Source organism: Ixodes scapularis, unplaced genomic scaffold (genome assembly GCF_016920785.2).
Source record: "Ixodes scapularis isolate PalLabHiFi unplaced genomic scaffold, ASM1692078v2 PGA_scaffold0__279_contigs__length_252992795, whole genome shotgun sequence".
Classification (NCBI taxonomy): Eukaryota; Metazoa; Arthropoda; class Arachnida; order Ixodida; family Ixodidae; genus Ixodes; species Ixodes scapularis.
In genome coordinates, this window is record NW_024609835.1 from 178,603,207 (window position 1) to 178,625,812 (window position 22,606).

At 43.2% G+C, this 22,606-nt stretch overlaps 1 protein-coding gene across 48 annotated transcripts in view; it reads right to left on the reverse strand.

Moving 5' to 3' along the window:
• The window catches only part of LOC115320464 (inositol hexakisphosphate and diphosphoinositol-pentakisphosphate kinase), a gene marked incomplete at its 5' end in the record, with an annotated part of 50,968 nt that extends 29,388 nt beyond the window's left edge, over positions 1-21,580 (reverse strand). For 25 of the 48 annotated variants that reach the window (XM_042290577.1, XM_042290498.1, XM_042290568.1 and 22 more), the window contains 14 exon segments: positions 2,021-2,133; positions 4,993-5,114; positions 7,802-7,924; positions 9,306-9,391; positions 10,056-10,165; positions 10,275-10,350; positions 10,434-10,520; positions 12,926-13,149; positions 14,820-14,981; positions 15,484-15,585; positions 15,685-15,839; positions 18,740-18,825; positions 19,459-19,604; positions 21,404-21,580. In XM_042290577.1, the coding sequence (XP_042146511.1) occupies positions 2,021-2,133; positions 4,993-5,114; positions 7,802-7,924; positions 9,306-9,391; positions 10,056-10,165; positions 10,275-10,350; positions 10,434-10,520; positions 12,926-13,149; positions 14,820-14,981; positions 15,484-15,585; positions 15,685-15,839; positions 18,740-18,825; positions 19,459-19,604; positions 21,404-21,580 (1,769 nt within the window). 48 annotated transcript variants of the gene reach the window in all.
• Between the last annotated feature and the right edge of the window lie 1,026 nt (positions 21,581-22,606).

Consider the following 22,606-nt stretch of genomic DNA (forward strand, 5'->3'; position numbering starts at 1 on the left):
AAATGATAGGCCGACAAGGTAAAGTGCTGCAGCAGCTAAGACTGGCTTTGGCCCACTGCAAGACTTCACACTCTCACCTTTCGTTATGTCCATCAGCTCGCTAGATATTGGCCATAGTTAAAATCAAATTTCGAAAAATGAATTCTGCATACTTTGACCATTTTAATTTTTGGCTAAAACTGAAAACATAAAAATCTGTTTATGTCATCGCTTCTCACAGTACTACAATAAGTACAAGATTGGTATTTGTGCACGAGTTTCCTCATTTAGGAATTGTAACACTATTCTTGTCTCTTTGGGCCTTTGTCCTACGTGAACCAAATAAGAACTGCTATGCAAATTGATCTGAACCAAAAGATTCCCTCTCATAAAACACCTGTTCCTTAATAGATTGGACAGCAGCTCCCTTTTGGCATAAATGGCTTCACAATCCTCACTAGAACGAAACATATGATTCGTAGGTGTGCCTGTGCAATGAGTGTCTTTCATTTTCCAAAATGAGGATAAATTTTCTTTGCATTAGTTTAGTTTTAGAGTGCAGCTCTTAGGTGCCCATTTCCGGCTTGAGCGGCGTCGGCGTCACCGTAACTGCGCGTTGCATTATTGGATGTTCCCATAATGACGTCACACATGACGTCATGTGTGACGTCACGAGCAATGTCACGTGTGATATTATTCTCGTGACGTCACATGGAACTTACATTTAGCGGGATTATTTACCCACTAAATTTGGTGGGGAAATTTTCCAGCTAAATTTAGCGGAAGAATTCCCCGCTAAATTCAACAGAAGAAACTCCCTGCTAAATTTAGCAGAAAAATTTACCCTCTAAATTTAGCAGAAAAATTACTCAATAAATTTAGCGTAAAAATTTCTCTGCTAAATTTAAAGAAAAAAAAAAAAAAAATGTCCGTTAAATTCAGCGAAAAAATTTCCCCGCTAAATTTAGCGGAAAGAAATGCCCACTAAATTTATCAGGAAAATTTTCCCGCTAAATTTGATGGGAAAAAAAATTTTAGCTGAAAATTTTTTTTGTTAAATTTAGCAGAAATATTTCCCCACTAAATTTAGCGGCAAATTTAACAAAAATTTCCTACTAAATGGGAGAAGAGCAGGAGCATACCCTCCCCCTCCATACCCTTACCTCCTCCTCTTCCTCAAGAGCTTTGCTCTGATTCAGTGTTACAGAGAGTTGGAAACGTCTTTCATTTTTTGTCAATGGTCACCCAAGCACTGAGGAGCATCCAACACACTGCATGTGTTGGCATCAGCAGCAGTAACTTTGTTAAGAAAAAAATCTAAAAATAATTTCTTTAACAAATTCATTTGTCATTGCTTTAGAAATTTGTTTCTAACATTTCCAAAAAACAAGGCAAGTGTGTGCAGTGCATGTCACACTTCCAGCGTGATCCTTAGAGCTTGGGAATTTTGCATATGGCCTGTTGCTGCTGTTTTCTTTCCTGATAATCACTGACTGTGATATTAAACTCATGAGGTTACTGGAAAAACAAATATTCGCCAAAATAAATAAGGGCAAAAACAATATTAGCAGATTCTTTACAAAATGCTAGAAAACTGCTGGTTAAGTTAAATGCAACACTGGAGACAGCTCATTTAGGTATGTGTTTTGAGGGTGACAAAATTAAATTAACTCATAAATAAAATGAGATCAAGAGGTTCAATAAATACCTTGCAAAGACCAATAAAAATCTACATACCCTAGATACAGTATCCAAGAAACATTTGTAACAATTAACACAAAGGCAGGGTCCGACATGCCCAAGTTTTAAATAAAATTCATAAGAAAGTGGTTTTTGCTTCAAAAAGATGGTCAAGTAACTGGTATAAGTAAATAAAACAATTTAAATATTATTTTGTCATCAATGGCAGATAAACAGCTCTATTAATTTCTGTCATCCTTAATAATTGTTAACTAGTGATTTCTGTGTAGCAAGGAGACCAGGGAACAAAGTCATGCATACAAATGAACAGAATGCAAGGATAAGATTCAGTGGTGCTTACATATTCTGATATTTGCTGGAATCGCAATCATTATCCAATAAACCATTAGTGTTTGCTGATTTCACCATCTGGACTAGAATTGGCGTCAGTTCTCCTTCCAAAGCCAGAAGACCCTGGAGAGTAAAAATTGAAACGAGCTGTTATCAGTGTGCTGCTGCCATGTCATTCATGTGCAATGGGTAAAACTACGAAGATGAGTCTCTTGATCTTCCATTCACAGGGTGGTTCAGCTAACTAGTGCCAAGGCTCTAAAAAGCCAGTACACTCTACACATGTCAAACCAACACTGTACCTCTTCGCCGTTCTATTTAGCAAGTTGAGATACCTTTTGAGATGTACCAAACTGGCTAACTAATGCAAATTAATTAGCCAACTTTTTAAAGATTAATGTGCACACGAACCCTCCAATACAAAAGCTTTAGAGCATGTTGAAAAATATCCTATTCTGATGATGCAATTAATGCAAAGGTGCAAGCGAGCTGGACAAGAATAATGAATAACGATAATAATCTCTGGAGAAGAAGAACGAGAGGATCAAAGGACAAAAGCAAATCTCCGAGATTGGAGATTTGTGTTTCTCTATTGTCCCCTTTGTTCCCTTCTCCCGGGATTATTACTGTTAACCCATTGTGTAATTTTTGTCAAGGTCATATGCGTGACTTATCTTTTTCTAACTTTAAAAAGAGTGTGCGATTTAAAAAAAAATATACTAGTATGCGACTATTTGCAAGCAAACTGCGACGTTTGTGCCCTTAATCACGTGGGATTCTTTCAAACCTCCCACACTTTCTTTAAACCCTGAAAGTCTTGGCACCAGTTAGCTGAAACACCCTGTCTATGCAGTACAAATCGTTATTCCTGCTTCAATAAAAAATTACCACAGCAGGGGCTCAGGCACTGGTACGCTCACTACTTCAGACTCCAACCATGATCCAACACACATCACAGTTGTGTTCTCGCACGTGCAGGCACCTGCCAAACTTTTGCCAAGTTTTCTCAGGAGAGTTTGGAAAATGCCAAACACTATTACTCACCTTGAATTTTGGTCAACTAGGCCTATCATTTGTCAAACCGAAAGTTAAGTCAATCTTGCCCACTGTCTAGCTACAGAGAGCACAGGGATGCACAATGCGATACTGCTGGCATGAATGAGCCAGTGCAGGTTTTTCTCTGTTGTTTTTTTTTCCAAATTCAAGGACTGCCATCCAAACTACTGTAGTGGAAGCAAGCGCTTCGTTTGGGCACAAATCTAGGTGGTAAATTTTGATGCTCACAAAAGTACCGAAATGGTGTTCGGGCTAACAGCGTCACGCAGTCTACGTATACATGCGCAGCAAGTTCTAATACACCTTTAGGGTGCTCAACTTTTAATTTATGGGACAAGGGCAATGCAAAAATATTTATGGGCTCTGAATTAAAAGCTTTTTAGGTCTGAATCAACCATTGGGCCGCTCCTCTTGACAAAAAACAAACAAACAAAAAAAAAACTTTTTTTGTGTATACTTCTTTACTTTATCTTTGTCCATTGTGTGCTGTGTTGATTTTACTAAATATGAACTAACTATCCTGCATCACCACCCTAAATCATATGTACCTCAAACGAGAAAAAACAAAAATTGCAGCAGACTTTCTGTTATCAGTCTCCCACAGTCATAAAATGAACTACTTACTGGTGTAAACACTTCGATGGTTTCCGCCCTAGTAAAATTTGTCACTACGAACGGCGCTAAATTATGTAAACTAAAAATAAAAATAATCTAAAAAAATATTTCTTGAAGAAGTGTGATAATTTCTTTAAAGCAGAGGTATCATGGGGTCTTTCAATTATTCCAAAATAACAGGACCCATAGGTCTCAAGTATAGATGGCATTTCCTATTGTCCATCATTTTGACTAGTCCACAAGGTTTCGTAAAAATAGAAGTAGACACATCCGGCGACTTTCCCCATGGTGGACACATTTGACGTCGGCAGTGCACTTCTGGTGGTTAGATTTTTCCCCAAGAAACTCGTTCGCTTGATCGTGCTGACAAAGACCAGCGAGCACAGAATCTGTCCCGCGAGCCCCACAGGACACTAGCACAGACCACACTCAGCGTGTGGCTTGTGCATTTTTTTTTCACTGTGCACCACAAGATGTTAGCCAGGGGGAAACCAAGCGAACGAGAGCTACCTTGTATGGCTTTTGCGCGATGCATGACGTCAATGAGGTATGCGGTCACATGGTACGATGTCGCGCTGCTCACGCCTGCACGTTTTGCCGGGAGCCCCAGTCCTTAAAGGGCCCCTGAAAAGAAAAAAAAACTTTTTTTTAAACAGTCGATATTTTTAGAGCGATATTGATGGCGAGAGATTTAATTGAAATTCGATGCACAAAGTCTATGACATCACGGGTCATTCTGGAATGACCATCTCGGCTATTCGCTCTTTCCAACTCAACGTAAAGGCAAAGCCGATCCACCTCTCCTCCAAGTGCCCGAAATGCAGAGAGAGAAAACAAGTGGAAAGGAGATGACTGCCAACTAAATCGCGTCTCGCGCCATCAATATTGCTTTAAATTTTTTTCTTTTTTTTTGCGTAATTTATTTTTGACGCACATGTACCAACCAGACTGTTAAAAGAAAAGATTTTTTTCTTTTCAGGGGTTCTTTAAGAGTGGCTGCACTACGTAGGTCAGTGGCTATGGTTTCTCGCTGCTACCACACTGATCCCGGTTTGAACCCCGCTGGGACTCAAACTTTATGTATAACCTTAGCATTGTGTAGCACTCCAAGTGTGTCATTCATTCATGATGCCCGTTCCTGATGCTAGTTCATAACGATTTTCTCATAGAAAAAGACTCGTAAGACACATTCTGTGTCAAAGCTTTCTCACAGAATGACAAAAGGATTCCAGATCAGGCGATTCAAGGACCGTGGTTCTACCTTTGCACACGGTAAGACACGGGAGACAACAGGTGGCGGGGAGCGCTTACCTTGGCAAAGGCCGCTGCCGTCATCTGTACCCGGCCCTCGTCCGAGGCGTAGATCTTGAGGTCGTGGCGGAAAGTGCTGTGCAGCCGCAACAGTCCGAGTCCTTGAGTGCCAGCGTATTCACCTAGAGTTGGTCAGCGCATCATAAAATAATAACAGCAGGATGTAGCCCCCTAGACTGCTCCGGCAAGAACCACTCTCAAAATTCGAGTAAATGCACGTTCGGTTCGCAAAGACCGTCCTTCGAGCCAAAACCAAAGCCAATCAAAGTATACCAGTAGGTGGCAGCACATGCTGTACGTTGGTTACAGAGCAAATGCTTCTACATGTAGAAGACATGCTCACTAGGTCATCTAAAATGCTAGACTAGACAGGCAGTAGCTCTATCCTCCTTCAAAGGACGGTCTTTGCTAGTTATGTTTTAGTAAAAGAAAAAAGATAAGTTAATAAGCTACATTTACAATAGTTGAGGTTAAGACAGCAGATAATAAGTGCCTCGGTTGATTATTAAATTAATGCAAGCCAATCATGAGTGATGTCAAATGTTCTGAAGCAAGAAGATGGTACTGGGAGACAGTCCAAGACCTTACGACGGGGATAAAACAATTGAGAGTGGTTCAGGACCTTCCACAAGCACACCGAGGCGAGCGCATGCCTTGGGACGAAAATCATAATTGGGGCAACTCTGCTTCCGGAACAACTGAAAGATCACAACAACACACTGTTAGTAGTGAATACCCAGTGATGTAGACACTACTAAGATATCAGCAACAAAAAGGTTTCCATGTTCACACAACTGTTTGCTTTTTGCAGTAAAGGCAAGCTCAAAACATGCAGGCAAACAAAATATGTACATATACTATAGCATGTGCTGCCCCTTGGGCTTTGCTTTGGAACAAACACTGGACTAAAGCATTCATGAAGTCAATGACTTTTCGATATTGTATGGCTGTGGGTACTGTGTAAGGAATTGGAGCATATTGTTAAGATTTTATAGAAAAATACCTGATTACTTCTGAATAATATAATGCTCAGGAATGCATGCTCCAAGATGCTGAAGGCAACTTGTTTGAAGATTCATCATTGGTGTTACGTAGGGCACACAAGTACTATTAGCCGAACAACTACATATAACCAGTTGTTAATAGGCAAAGACTGTAAAATGTTACTGAAATTTAGTTTTCTCGTTTACAGTTTTAATATGCAATAGGTAGAATAGCTTGGCTTCATGAATCCTTTAAGAAAACAAAGCAAGTCTCTAAACACTCTCATATAGGAAGTACATGCAATGATATAAACAAAGCAGTACGAGCCAATTGCAAGCAAAACATAAGCTGTGAAAAAAGAAAGAAAATGCTATATGTGCATGACATAAAACAGAAAACATTAGAAACAAAAACATCCACAAACAAAAGCTGCCAGATAAAAACAAGTCCAGAAGTGGATCAGGCTCCAGGACATGTACAAAACACCCACAAAGGAGTCACACAACAACAAAGCAAAAGACTGAAAAGCAAGCAAGCAGGCTAATCTTGCAGTAGTGGCACACACATTTCGAGGGGAAAACCAACAGGGGTGGGACAGGGGCTTCTATGGGTCCTACTGCTAAGGGCTACAAGCAGGCCAAAATGGCAGTCAGCACCAAAACAAAACAAACATTTGCATGCTTCATCACCAGCTAGCAGGATGAAAGAAGAGCTCTTTAATTGAGGCTCTGGAAAGAGCCCAGCTTCTATATAAAGGTTTATCTTCTCCACCGTTTCTACAGTACAGTCAAACCCATTTATAACGAACAGCAGGAAACGCTACGATCAGTTCCATATAGCAAGTAGTTCGATATAGCAAAAAACATTTACAACGAACTTCCACGATGCGTTCGTTGTAAGGCCGAGAGCTTCTCTTTCTTTCTCATCTCTTCGCTTCCGCCTTGTAACTCCTCGCTGAAAATACTTTTTTTTTTTGGCATGCGTGCAGAGTTTGTTTTTTAGCTTATCTCTCCTTTTGAATCGCTTCTCTTCGTGGACAACCGTATTGGGATTAAAAGTCGTTTTTTTTTCTGTGGCCGCGTGCAGAGTGCATTTTGCTTTTAGCTTTCTTCCCTTCTGAATCGCTTCTCTTCGCTCAATTATGTTCGCAACTTGAGCTTTTGGAATTTTCTTTTTTTCCTACTTCTGTTTTTGGGGGAAGGGACAGGCTAGAAGACGATTGTTTGTGCGTTTTTTGAGACCTTTCCAGAAAAAAAAAGTTCGATATAGGCAATATGTTGTTCGTTATAAAAAGTACTTTTTACATGCATCCTTATTCAAATTTTCCATGAGTTCGATATCGACAATAATTCGCTGTACGTGGGTTCGTTCTAAACGGGTTTCACTGTAAATCCTGAGATCTCTGGTAGAGGGCCTTAGCGATAGAAGATAATTTCCTTCATTGTCTGGAAAGTATGAAAATTCTCTTAGCAGAGATCTTGATCTTCTTCTCAAGGCTTTCCTGCATTTTTCACCTAAGATGCATTGACCCTTTTTTTTTTTTTAGTTTAAGCTTAGTTATATTTTTAAACTTTCATACTGAAAAACGAGGCTATGAATTGGGACATAGAAGGCTTTCCCTTCGGTCCAACCCATTCTCTCTAAATTTCAGACCACTGTGCCTTTGAAAAACGGCACAGTGTCGGTAGAGTGTAGCTTCGTGCAGGGGAAGGGAATGTGTGTGTGTGAGGGGTGAGGGGGGTAGGGGGAGAGAGCACTGTGCCCAGGGACCAGTGCCCCACTCCAGTGTGTGCCAGTACCGACAGGACTGAGCCGCCCAGCGTACCTTGTCCACCCGGGTACATACATCTGAAGACTCGGCCTAGCTCCTCGGCCTGTACCCTGCCCGCAGGCGTCAGCTCCCCTCCCCACTTGAGGATCAGCACCAGGGACGGCTCCCGTGGGTAGTCTGCACCACATTGCCCGTCATGTCCCTCATGCCCTTCAGGGACATTGCACATCCCCCATACCTTTCTGGGACGTCGCACATTCCCCACACCCTTCTGAGACCTTGCATATTCTCCACACCTTTCTGGAACACTGCGTGCTCCATGCTCTTCTGGCACAATGCATGTTCCCCATACCCTTTTGGGACATTGCATGTTCCCCATTCCTTTCTGGGAAATTGCACATTCCCCTATACCCTCCTGGGATATTGCATGACCTCTATACCGTGCTGGGATAATGAATGTTCCCCATACCCTTCTGGGAAATTGTGCATCCCCCAAATCCTTCTGGGGCATTGCACATCCCCCTACAATTCTGGGACATTGCGAATTCTCCATACCCTTCTGGGATATTGCATGTCCTCGATATTCTGCTGGGACATTGCATGTTCCCCATACCCTTCTGGGTAATTGTATACATGCCATACCCTTTTGGGAGATGGCATATTCTCTACACCTTTCTGATGTTGCATGCTTCTGATACCCTGCTCGGACATTGCATGTTCCCCATACCCTCCTGGGACATTGCACATCCCCCATACCATTCTGGGACTTTTCACATTCCCTATAGACGCTTTCAGCGCGCGCCAAATTCAGCCGCCATAGCCGACCTTCTCTTGCCTTACTGAGATGCCGAGCAACTGAAGCGGGCGTTGACGAGTCTCTATGAGTGCCTATGCTGGGGAGAAGGACACGATAAAATCTAAAATGGCAATGACCTGCCCTGCTGTGGTAATGATGAAGTGGAGCGAACGGAATAAGAGGGAACAAAAACTGAAGGTCGGTTATGGCGGCGCCCATGCACAGCTGCCTGAAAGCGTCTATACTCTTCTGGGATATTGCACATCCTCGATACCCTGCTAAGACCTTGCATGTTCCCATACCTTTCTGGGAGACTGCATTTTGCCCCTACCCTCCTGGGACACTATATGTCCCTCATACCCTTCAGGGACATTGTACAACCTCCATGTCCTTCTGGGACATTGTACAATGCTCATGCCCTTCTGGGATACTGCACATCCCCCATACCCTTCTGGGACACTGATGTCGAGGGAGGTACGACAATGGAGAAAGTGCAAAGACCCGACACACACTCAACATGTTTGACAATTAAGTAGATAGCACTTTATGGTTGGTGGCCTACATGTCCAATGCATTTATCTACTGCTTAAAATATTTAATTTAAGGGGGCTGGTTCTAAAGACAAAACAGGCACAGAATTTCCCCACTTCCAGTGGTAACAATATTTACAAGGTATCTAGTGGCCAAAACAACACTTTAAACTTATAAAAAAAATCACAAGTGAGGACAAGACATTTTGAAGACCCCATATAATTGTCATACCTTCGTCACTGCTTGAGTGACGTGGTCTCCCTTTGGGCTGATATTTGATCTGCACCTTGCGATTTATTCCAGAGAAATGACCGTACCTGAAAAATGTCAACAGATCACACGATTGCGTCGAAATAACAAAAACTGGAATGCAGTAAAAAAAAAAAAAAAGACTTTCTCGGTCAGCTTTAGAACGGCAGTCGGCATTTTGTCAGGCGACTCAGCGAATTGTGACAGGGCCCTGAAGGAGCTAAGCCTCAGCGAAATGTTGGGCGTCATACTATGGTGCTCGGACTGCGTCTCCGACTGGTGCGCTTATTGTGTCGGCCCAACACTTAGAATCCTACGATTCTAAGTGTCGTGCCGTTGCCCGTAGCAATCCCGGCGGTGGCATGGCGGTGGAAGTGGCAGACGCCCGTTCTGCTGAAGGCCGCTCTGCAGCCAGACGGCCGACATAAACTAAAGCAGACCTGAGTTTGGACGTGCAATGATGGCGACCCTTGCATCCGCTCGCCCATTTCGCCGGCATTTCTACCACCAATCGCCAGGATTGCAACGTCCGACGGCATGACACACTGGCTCCCGTGACAATTGGTTGCCACCACGGGACCATTTTTGATGCGTGGGTGGCACACGGCGGTAAACACGCCAGTTGGAGGCGTGTTCTAGACACTGCAGCAAAACTGAGGTGCCCCATGAGGTTTCTTCGCTAGTGATGCGACCTTAGAAGGCTATGCCCTCTGGGCAGTTTAGTGAGCTCACATTTCCAGCACGGACTTGAGTTGCTCCAGCTTGGCCTTGTTTTCCTCCACCTCGGGGTCTGACTTGTGCTCAATCTCACTCAGAAGGAAACGAGAGATGTCGAGAATTTCCTGCAACATTAGCTGCCGTAAAGTCCCCGTCTAAAGTCTTATTCGTTAGGAAGGTGACGGTATAACCGCATAAGCACTATAGTGAGCATGAAGCAAGCAATAGTACTACCTGCAGCTGTTTTGGCTTCTTGAGCTTGATGTGCCCATCTTTGAACCCTCCATAGTGCTCAAAAAGCTCAAAGAATCTGAGGAGTAAGAAATGAATATAATTTGCAGAAAATTACACAAGCATCTTGTTTTGTCACACTAATAGCAGTGCTACACTTACTTTGGATGCTTTACTTCCATTTTCATTTTTTGCTTTGGAGTGCGGTCGCCATGGCGAATGACTGCTATCACACATCTCAGTTCCATCCTGTAAAAAGATTACTTAAAAGATTAAAAAGACTACAAACTTGACTTCAGACGTTATTTGATTATCTATTTTGTTTTTAAAGTTTAAACAGTAACCCAACATCACCACAACCAGTTGCAAAGCAGACATATAACACGAAAGGAGCACATCTACTTATTTATGCCCAGGTGTAACTCATCACCACAAATACTGAAGCCACTACTGCCATCAAGCAGCCACCTAAAAGTATACAGGGTGTCACAAAAGAAAATTTACACTGTCTTTTTTACCGCAAAAATAAACTAGGCATCGTTGAACGCTCATTCTTCGTTCAAAGGTAGAGCTAGAGGTCACAACCAGATGCCAAAGTTTCAGCCCGATCCGATAACTTAATCAAAAGTTATAAGTGATTTTCTGAAAATTTCAATGGGAAAATGGAGCCCATTTTTGCCCGTTTTCGGTTTCTGGTGCCATAGAGCCCCATGGGTTCGAAAACTCCGTCGGCCGCCATTTTCCCATTGAAATTTTCAGAAAATCACTTATAACTTTTGATTAAGTTATGAGATCGGGTTGAAACTTTGGAATCTGGTTCTGACCTCTAGCTCTACCTTTGGATGAAGAATGAGCATTCGGCGATGCCTAGTTTATTTTTGAGGTAAAAAAGACAGTGTCAATTTTCTTTTGTGACACCCTGTACAAGCACCTCGAATAGGACATTACCCGAACGAACACCAGGTGTAGTTCAACAAACATAACTCCAGTAAAGTGTGTTGCAGGACAGAGCTATCGACATTAGGTATCAATGAACAACATCATCAAGCTGAACTAAATTGGTTTCCACAATATGAATTACCAGGGACACAGCAGCTTACACAAAGGGTGCTCAAAACATTTGCTATTGAAGAGCCCCTTTTTAGCTAATGAACAGCCAACAAACCCACCCCCTCTTGACATTCTTGCAACGAAACAGTTCAAAAGCTTATGAATTTTGTTAACAATACTGCTCGCACATTAGGGAGAAAGGTGGGAGTGTTTGGCTCATGATTATGCACCAGTGCATGGCTTAGCTCTATTATGCCTAAATTGTGCCTCAGTCAAAAAGGCGATTTACTTTGGTAAAGGGACGACAGCAGAAATTTGTATGCTCGAGGAAATTCAAGTGGTACTCTCAATCTAGTTTCAGGTCCCATGGCTTACCCAATATCATCTACAGAGTTTTTCAAGCGCTATCCGGGCATAGAAAAATTAATACAAGTAAACCAATGAATGCAGTTCATTGGAACTTTTCACAAAGATGCCTTTAGGTGGTGCATTTATCATACTTAAATTTTATAAGTGTGGGTTTCAGAAAAAAAATTTAAGCCCAAAAAGTGTTTTTTTTTCTATGCAGAGTATAGAAAACGGTAAAAACTAAGTGGTTGAAGCCACTACTCACAGGAGGTACCACACATGCTCATATCTTCTCTTGTGTGCTCATCTCAAAGAAACTTTTATGTTTTCGCTTTAAGTTGTGCCATCTGTGAGTGGCAGCATCAACCAGAGCTTCCATTTAAATCTGGGCTAAAGGTCAGCGGAACAATGTGGAAAAGATTTAAAAGTGGCGTGACACAAATTGGAAGTCACCAGTCCGAAATAACTTTCTCGACAAGATACACGCAGGCACAATGTCTCGAGACCGAAAGGCCACCTACAAAGGTTGCATTTGGTTGCAAGACTGAAGTTGCGACTGAAGGCAACTTACAAAGGTTGCCTTTACGCTCCTCACTAGTCGCTGACACAAACATAAAAGGACTCTAGAATATTTTTCATTATATAATTTGAACCTTAAAATATTGCGGGAAACATTTGTGAATGCTCTCGGAAGTTGATGCATAACACGACTCACCCTTCAATACAGGGCAGCTGAAGGTTAAACTCTGGTTCTTATGTTTGCGTTAAAGTGTAACTACCTAAGCGTGTTGTGACCACCCGTGATCGGTCCGGTAGCCGTGCAACGCTTCCGAACCTACACATGTATCTCCGTTTCTTTTTACGCGTTGTTCTTTCACTATGGGCTTCCAATAATCCTCACAATGTTACAAGAGACCATTTCTTATAGATAGAACATAAATTTGATTTCACAAATACTGTGAAACCTTCAGTCCACGATCCGTTCACCACTAAGCTGACACGGCAATGGGAGATCTGTGCTAGCCAGACCAATCAAACGCCTGCCTTTCATCACGTCGCCTCGCTTTCTGCGAGCAGGAGCGAGAGGGAGTGCGATCGAATGCCAAAAGACGGGCGTACGACCAGTTCAGCAAGCACATATACCTTTCACCGCACTGTCAGATGGGGGGTTTTCACCGCACTGTCAGATGGGGGGTAAACGGAGAGCGGGCTCAGAAAACGGGGAGAAGTGAGGAGCAAAAGACAAGAGGGCTCACATCTTCCCGAAGGTAGTGGGCACGATGGGGGGGTCGTCCAGCTGGAAGGGCATGGACCAGGGGATGTGCAGCTGGGGGGCCAGCTCCCGCAGGATCATGTTGCCCAGGATCTTGGCGCAGTCGTCGTAGTACTTCATTGAGTTCTTCACAAAGCTGAACCCGTTCACGTCGCACACGTACGACTTGCCGTTGGCCCGCAACAGGTCGAACCCGCACACCGTTTGCTGGAACGCCCGCAGGAAATGCCAGACTGTCACTATACAGCAGTCGCAGAGGACAAGAGAATGACGGCAGGGAGGAGCTTCGGCTGTACCGCCTCCAGCGCAAGCTTCCTAGCCTTCGACGACGCTTCAATGTCTCGTGCACCTTGAGCGTGCGCACGCGGCCAAAACGCGGCTGAAGGTGCGGAGTGCGTGATGGGGGCCAGGTGTTTGAAAGCTATGCCCTGCCATCCTCACTCTGTCGGGGGCTGTAGTACAAGGACGGAGGAGGGCCAGTCTACTGGATTAATTTCGAACAAGACGCATGCATATATTAATGTGAAATGTGTTTTAGGGCTGATTTCCAAGTCTCGAGATGCGAGAGGTTGAAACAAGATAATGGCAATGCAGTCCTTTTCGCGAGAGACAGTGTCCCTCGGCGGGAATCAAAACACCGACAGCTCGCTTGGTGATCCTATACCGGGCCCCCTGCGCCGGCAGAGCTGCTTCGGTTAGCGTGGCTCTGGAAGTTATATATGTATGCACTTCTGCTGCAGCAAAAGTTTTAATCAGCTCAATGGTGAGAGAAGCTTGAAACAAACTGCCCGTTCTGTGTTCTCCTCTCCAACCTTATTCGTAAGAGGCATTTAAAATTTTGAAACATTTGAGTATCGATTCTAACAATGATGTATTCAGTTTAGTTTTTGGACACAACTGTGGCGTCAAAACCAGATTCAGAATATTTAAAAATATTTTTATGGCATGTGGGCTAACCCAGCAATGCTTCTCCAATGAATAAGGTGCACAGTGGCATGTGGCATCTGCCATGATGGTGCTGCGGACACCACAGTGCTGAGGACCAGCATGCATGGGGGCATTCCTTCTAGACAGGCTCAAAACATGTGTGCATTAGGTATTCCTAAAACACAATCATAATTTTATTATTGTAATTACTATTACCCCCGCAAGTATACTAAGACACACTGCACTACCTCGATGCAAAGCAAATGTCAAGAATTACATGTTTTGTTTTATGCTATGATAATAAAAACGTGTTAGTCCCTTTTTGTTCATACTTGACATATTCTGATACTGTAAAGGACTTTACTTTCGCGGCCTCGATATTTGGTTTTTTTGGAAAGTGCGAGTTCCAAAAATATCTTGCGGATGCAAAATTTTGCGATATGGAGTGATATGGTGTGTGCTCTTTACCATGGGGTGACATATTCGTGAAACCAAATTTACCTAATATTTGTAAAGTAGCAAAATTCGTGAAAATTAGGTTGTAGTGACAAGAGACACAACGACGCAGTGCATGTGAGCTCAAGAAAGAAAGTGCATTTTATTGTACGAGCTTGAGACATTCAAACTCTGTCGGCTATGCTGCCCACATTCCAATTCATGGTTCTAATTCCTCTCAAAATGTAAACAAGTAGTGTAAAACTGAAATCCCCTAATGGAAGGCCCTCGCAAAAAAAAATCTATTTACAGCATCTAAAAAATGTTCCTGCCTCGTGTGCATAATATTTGCGTGTGTCGTAAAATTCATGCATGTTCAGTCAAAAGACGTTAGTTAACAGTTAGAGCTCAGCATCAAGATGAACATTCAACTTGAGATATGGCGCTTCAACCAAAAGCACGTCCTTAGTTACCTAGCAAAGAAGACTATCCCATCAATAAACACAGCAGCATACCTTGAAGGCCAGGCAAACCTTGCGGGCAATCAGTTTTTCTGTGTTGGTCAGGATGACAGGGTAGCGCACTTCTTTGCCTTCCTTGTCACGCTCCACCTTCCCGTCCAGTGCGGGAGACTTGCGCGCCTCAGCATGCGCATAATCAGGTCCTACCGTGTACACCTGCGAGCATCAGGGCAGGCATTTCTCGTCTCGCCACGTGCATTCACTCCACTGCAAGACACGCCAGGCTAGCCGAGTATAGTGTCCAGTACAGATCGCCTAACTGGCACCGAACCGAATTAAACACGCACAAGTCGGTATCAAGCACCAAGGTCTACCGCCAGAGTTTTGTCGCATGTACCATACACACGGCTCTGACATTAAAATTTTAGCGGTGTGGTGCGAAATCTAAAATTAAAAAATAAGCACCCAGGCAAACAATGCCATACCATCACGAATGATATGAGCTAAAACAGACTTCCAACTGTGAGCCTGCCTGTTCATGAAAAAGATTTAGTTCGAAACTAGTGATGGAGCACTAAGTTTAGGTCCTATTCTTTGAAACATATTACAAATCCAGAGATAATGAAGCAGGCGGGTATTGCGTGGGAGTACATCGCAGCAACATAGCCTCTGCATTAAAGAGTCGTATTGTGCCAAAAATAAAGACATTGGGACCAACCTTCACATCTGTGCCGTCCGTGGGCATAAACTCCTCGTAGATGAACGAGCCAACTTTCCTCACTCTGCTCTCGGGCGAATAAACGCTGCTCCGACTTCCAATCTGAGAAAAGCAGGTGCGTCAGTTCAGAAGCAAAGTACCGCCAGATGTACAAACAGAGCGCCAAAATGATCAACAAGGAAATGAAGGAATGGCGGCCACCTTTCGGAACAACCGCTGGCTGCCTCCCCCTGCGCTTGTGGGGTAATAGATGTAGATATTGTGATCCTCAGCCGAAATGGGCTTCTCCACAAAAGGCTTGTTGAACGTCACACCATTTACTTCCACGTGATCTTCCCCTTCAACCAGTTCCCGTTCTGCAAGCGAGTGAGTGGGCACAACTGGTTATGGAACTGAGATGGGCAAGAGCACCATTAATGAATCTTGTGACCAGTTATAGGCAGTATTTACTGGCCACCATAGCTGAGAGTGCTTCTGTTTAGCATGAGCCGACAGTGAGCTTTTACCAAATTCCTTTCGTGTCTTGAAAAGTATGGACCTTAGCAGGCAATAAGTTAAAGGGAAGATGGGGCACTTCTGCATTTGAGAAAAAACACTTGAAATGCGTTCATTTGGCCTTTAGGATAACAGATATCACAATTAGGTTTCATTGCGACCCGCCGGAGATCCACACGAGCAATTTCAAAATAGGGCTGAAGCCCCGCCTCCCTAGCCTTAAAGGAGCTGTGCAACGATATTCAGTTGGAATGTTTTTCACTATACACAAGCTTACTGGCACTAGTGGGAGTCATGGATACTCGCACGCAACTCCGCTGGCCAAGAAACTCCTTTGTTGCGGTGTAATTTCAAGGACCAAAGCGATCATTTTCATTCAATCTCTCCTTTGCAAAATTTCATGACGTAACGTGGGGATCGCGGTACACCCATATCACGATATTTTAATGCTGTTCATAGATTGGACCCGAGCATTGCGTGGGCACTCGATTTGGGCTCGAGATAATTGCTAGCTCGAGAAGCATTTGGGTAGTGGCCCGTGTCCAATCGCTGCAACGACGACAATAGCCGAGCCATAACAATATCTGGAACTCAGCGCGTGCCCTGTGCTTTGCCAACCCCAGCGCGTGGCTATATGATCTACACTGGCGGCATATAATCGGCTCCAGATCACGTGGCCGCTTGTTCTGGCTGCGAGTTGAGGGGGTGAATGCTGCTTGTTTTTCTTTAATTTTTTCCTGGGACTTGTACTACGTGGGGTGAAAAACGAACGCATGTTTCATAGGTCATTAATGTCAGGGATCCGTTCTAAGCAGTATTTGCGCAAAGTGCAAAAATTGTTGCATCGCCCCTTTAAGCAGCCAAAAGATACGTCGATGACGTCACATCAGTGACTGTCTTTCGCATTTTCTCGCATTTAACAATACCTGCGCGGCAAATGGTTTGGATATTCGGGTTCCGAGGTAAATATACACTAGAATTCCCTTCTAACTCATTTTTTTCGAGAACCTCCGTAGCTTCCCTTTAATTTAGCCACAACTCGTTATAATCACCAGATGTGAATGCCCCCTACAATACACTCACCGCTAAGCTGGTGGGGACGTTGAAGCTACGTGCGTGGCGGAGCAGTGAACATTATGCTCTCTGCCCATGCTCATGTGAAGAGAGCGGTGTCAGGCGGTAATAGGCACAGGGGATCGATTGGTCGGACAAGCCCGTAGTTCCCACCGTATAGTGTCACATTATTAAAGCTCACATCTTGCAATATTTGAAAAAGAAAAGCTTCTTATTGAAGGTCCTGGAACTCCAGATGATTCAGAACTTTAAAAATAAAATTGATCTTTACTTGTTCTTACATGAACTGTCATGCATCAATGTGAATGCCTGCAAGATTTACAAGGCATCAATTAAAAGCCGAAATGGCCCCCCCAAAAAAACATGCCTTCAATGCATCCAGACTCGTTTTCACCTTAAGAAAAAAGCAAGTTTGTGCATTGTTCAAATGCCGCATGAAGTAGTTATTACGAGATATGGTTGTTGGAGGAGGAAGCGATGCTTTTGGTGTTTGAGACAAGTATGTCTTGATAAGATATTATATATAGTATACCGTAAAATCCCGCAAGGATGCCCCTTCTCGAGAGATTGCCTATCCCGTTTTTCTGGCTAAATATCCATAACATAAACATTCCAAAACATCGCCCACCCCCTTGATTTCCATTAAACGTCAAGCGATGTCCGACTGGAATGGTGCATAAACAGCACGATCTGCGGTACCGGTACGTCCGAGAAGCAAGTTCATTGCAGGTTCCCGCATTTTTTTCTGCTGTCTGCATGTGTGATATAGGCTCCCGTAACTTGCGAGTTGTTCCCGCGTGTATATTACATCGTGAAATATGAATTTACTGCATTCGCGATTTGCAGTAATCCGTTCCCGAGTTCGTAGCAGATTCCCGTGTTTTTGTCCGTGATCTGCACGCGCAATATTGATACTTAGCTGTAACATGCGTGAGCTGTTCCCGCATGTATATTGCATCGTGAAATGCCGTTGTGCTGTGTCCGCGATCTGCGGTTTTGTTTCCGTGACATGCGAGTTTGTACCAGATTCTCGCGTTTTTGTCCGCGATCTGCGCGCGCAATATCAGTTTCCGCGACAGGCGAGATTGTAGCGGGTTCTTGCGTGTTTATTGCACCATGGAACTTGAATCTGCTGCGCCCGTGATCTGCGGTATCTGTTCTCGTGAGATGCAAGTCCTCAGAGGGTTTCCGCGAGTCCTTCGCACCGTGAAATGCGAATCTGCTGCGTTGGCCACTTGCGGTAACCTTTCCAGTGACGCAGGAGTTTGTGGAGAATCCCCGCATGTTTAACGCATCGCGAAACGCAAATTTGCCGTGTCCGCAATCTGCGGCATCAGTTTCTGCGTCACGTGGTTTGTAGCGGGCGCCCCGGTGCTTATTATTAATTTTTGATAAAGTTTTGCTGTGGCATCCCCAAAGATAGCCCACCCTCACGTTTTTCACCATTTATCTCTTCATTTTTTTGGGTGGCCGTTCTTACGGGATTTTACGGTAATCTTAATTCCCCACATGAAAAAAAATGGTGAGGAGCCGGACTATCTTTTACTGTGATCCTTGAGGTGAAAACGAGTGTAGAAATGTATACTGATGCTAAAAACATTGTTACATAACAGACATGTCAGGAAGATGGAGAATCGCAGCAATAGCAAAAACAGCAGAAGAAAGTGGGGTTTTCAGTTGTACGTACGCCTTTCATCAGCAGATTCTCTGTCCAAGACTGCATATCTCGGTAGTTCGATGCCAGCATTCTCAAGAATGCTATAGACTTTCCTCCTGAAAAGAAAAATGAGTGAGTGCTTGCCGAGAAACTTCTATGAAATGGTACTTTCGAAACGTGCAGAGAAAGTTTCCGACTTTATAATTTAATTTTAGTACGGAATGAGCAGCACCCATGATTATGAGCTCAGGCACAATGCTTCTGAAAAAATTTAAAATTTTCTTTAGAAAGTAATGGTTTATATCACCAGGGAGAAGGTTATGTATGACAAACTGGACTATTGCTCAAGAGAGCATAAAGAAGAAAAAAGCTGAAGAAACATACACATTTACATATATAAATTTCACTAGAAAGACAGGACCTTGTCAAGCTTTTTGTCCTGGTTTCCTTTTTTTTTTGTACAAACCAGAGGAAAATAAAAAAAAAGCTTTGCAAATTGGCTGCAATCTGAGTAAGTAGCCCCAATGGGTGTTCCGGCAGGGTTATTAGGAGTGCATATCTTGCGTCTACATATAATGAGCAATTGCATAACCTAGTAAAAAGCACTACTTTTTTTTACTTTGGTAGCTGATTTTTTAGCATTTGCTCATCCGTAATACAAAGCTCACTGATTTCCCCAATACCATCCAAGGCCACCAGTCAAAGACTTAACAAAAATTGGAGGGAGTGAGAGGATGTCTGTCTCGTACCTGTCCTGAATGTCATACTGCATGTACAGGTCATTGACAATAAAGGGACTCCTCAGTTCCGCATATTCAATAGCCTTATTGAGAGGGAATCCCTTGGAATGAAAGGACACAAGGCAATCACACAGGGGCCAATCCTCCACGCTTTCCTGGAACAAAAACCACGAAAACAACTTCAGAGGTGACACCCAAGTCCCAAAAAATGACGAACCAAATCTACGGAGCAATTACTTCCGTCCCTCGTACGCAGGGCTGGATTGCACCCTGATGCAAATACTTTCCAAGAGGTTTGCGCTCAACGGAAAGTTGCAAGCTTACAAAAAGAATGCTCTTTCTAAGGTGCTCCCACCGTATGAGCGTGCCCCCAGGGGGATATTCTACTGGAGCCATTCTCGAACTCGGGAGTTTTTGTGGACAGAATGCGTGTGCTCCATGCCTTCCGTTGTGCTTTGGCTGCGCGCATGCACTCGAGGAGCACAAGACATTGAACCATTGTCGAAGGTAAAAAGCTTGCGCTGGAGGCGGGGCAACTGAAGCTGCTCCCAGTCACTCTCACCTTGTGGGTGACTATAAATAAAGTACAGGCTCTCCAATAGCACCGGAAAAATGGAGCACCTTGCAACCATCAGGTGTTTCCAAATGTCTACCACTGCATGGTCTGAATGGCCTAGCATAGGAAGGCACCTTGGATGTGCATGTGTGCTCATGCCTTCAATAGAACAGTGTGGCACAAAAGAGATTGAGGCTCATGGGTGCCTTATACATACAAACGCTCACCTATTCCTAAGCACTATTCAAAGAAGCTGGGTGCTTGCTTTTTCTAGCACTTCATCTAGTTCACAATAGACTGTTGGAAACAAGAAACAAATTACTAAAAGGGTTGATGTGAAATTGATTCGCTGCATCCCGAAAAATCTGCCACTTGACGATGTATGCTAAAATTTTCTCGGGAGATGCAATTAAAGGGGTACCCCGGCCGTTTTCTGAGCTACCCCAAAAAATTGCATTTTCGGACTAGCCGGACTTTATTCTTCACGGTATGATATTCATTTTCTTGAAATTCAAAATAGAAATTGAGAAAACCATAAATAAATATGATGCCGAAACCAGCATTCAAATTTCCATACGCTCTCCAGTGGTGTGATGTCACACATGGTACAAACTTTCAGGTCGTGCAGGTAGTCTTAAACAGATTATGTCAAGTGTTTTTTGCATGCTTCTCAGTGAATCAGCTATTAAGCATTCTTTTCCCACCATCAAACATCTTGCAATCAGTTGGAACATGGCTTACTGCCAACTCTGTACCATTTCTGTGGTCACACTTCAACATTGACAGTAGGGCTCTCGGTTTAAGAAACGATGAAAACGAAATTCGAAAATTCAATAACTTTGCTAAATGTTTTTCTTTTCACACAATATCTAGAGAACTGGCACAGCCGTGTCTATCAGTGTGTTGAACCAATTTCAAGGCAAATCAGCGACCATGAAAAAATCGCCGGAGTACCTGTTTAAGAGGTGGATATTTCTTCAAAAGACTAAATCGTACACGCTTATCCAGGCCCATGTACTACCTGTATGTAAAAAAGATTTTGCCACTAAGGCTGATCACTGGCACAGTACCCACTGGCATTTGTTTAGACTACAGATGGGAAGCCATGAGCCCCTTTTTCCCCTCCATTCATATTATTACTAAAAAGAGTACTTCAGATACTTATTCTCAGTTTTGATAGCCAATAGAATAAGTTCAATCTATAAGTCAACTACATTCTAGCTACAATTTTTCACTCCGTTAAGTAGGCACACATTGGGTTAGCAACACACAAATTAACCCTTAGGCCACACTATTGCATAATACTACATGTTATGTCAAGAAACTAAACTGCACAACATTTGATTGCAGACCAGAAAGAGTTCATGTAGTAGATGCCTCATAGGCATGTGTACGTACATTCAGTATCACCTCTTCCGGGAATACAACCGTCTTGATGTATTCAAACTCTTCCAGTCTTGTCAGAATCTCTTTCATCGGTTTGGACTGAGACTTTTTGGACATGGCACAAATGCCAACAAGGACCTGCTTTCCCTCGCACAGACTCTCGTCTTCGGAGTCTGCACGATCGGTCTCCTGGCGAGACAAGAGTCGGGCAATGAGAGAGCTTCACCGCAAAAGAAGTAGTCCTGTTTTAGAACACTCAACTAACAAAGCTACCACTCCAAAATTAATTATCGACAAAAAAAACTTTTGTCTACCAACGGCATTCTTCTAATGTCTTGTGCCCATAACCGTGGCTGTACCTAAAAATAATCTTATCTTGAAAGAGCATGCTCTGTTAAAACAATGTAACACAGAAATACCAGCTGCTAAAGGCTGGTTATCACAGTTGCGTTTGACTGTGACTGACTGCACTACAACTGGTTTCTAAGCAACTTGCAGCTGCTTAATAAGGCTGGTTCACACACATGCGTTTGACTACAACCGATTATGCTACGACCGGTTTTTAAGCTTTTCGTGACTGCCTATGACGGGCCGTGCAGTAGCAATGGCAGTTGTAAGTGGCTTCAGAACCGGTTGTGCCGGAGTAGGTCGGAGTCGGTCGCAGAAGTGTGAATCAGTCTTTACTATCATAAGCAGTCACAAGCGACTCAAAAACCGATTGTACTGCAGTAGTAGAGCTGGTTCACAAGTATGTGAACCAGCTCTAAGAACATGACCACAGTAAGAAGATATGAAAATTACTGTCTTAGCATTATAGCACAGTATTTGGTAGTACCTCATGTTGCTACCGTGCGTAAGAACAAGACTACTTTAATTACCTTGAACAACTCAAAATTTTAAGCAATGATTGATCATTCTAATATGTGTAAGTCTTTATTCAAGAAACAGGATCCTTAGAAACTATATAGGAAAGCGGTCAGCTTGAAAACACATCCAAAGTGTGAAAGATTTAGATTTACTGCAGTGGGTTTTTGTTTAAATGTAGGCTGTTGAAATTACATTTAAATAAAAGCCTTTGATTTATATATTGTAGTAAGCTCCATTAACTAGTCACTGCAAAATGTTGTAAATGTAGGAAGAGGAATCATGCAACAAAAAACATAGAGAGGGCTTCTATAGTCACTAATGATCAAAATAAGTAAATGTGGTTTCATA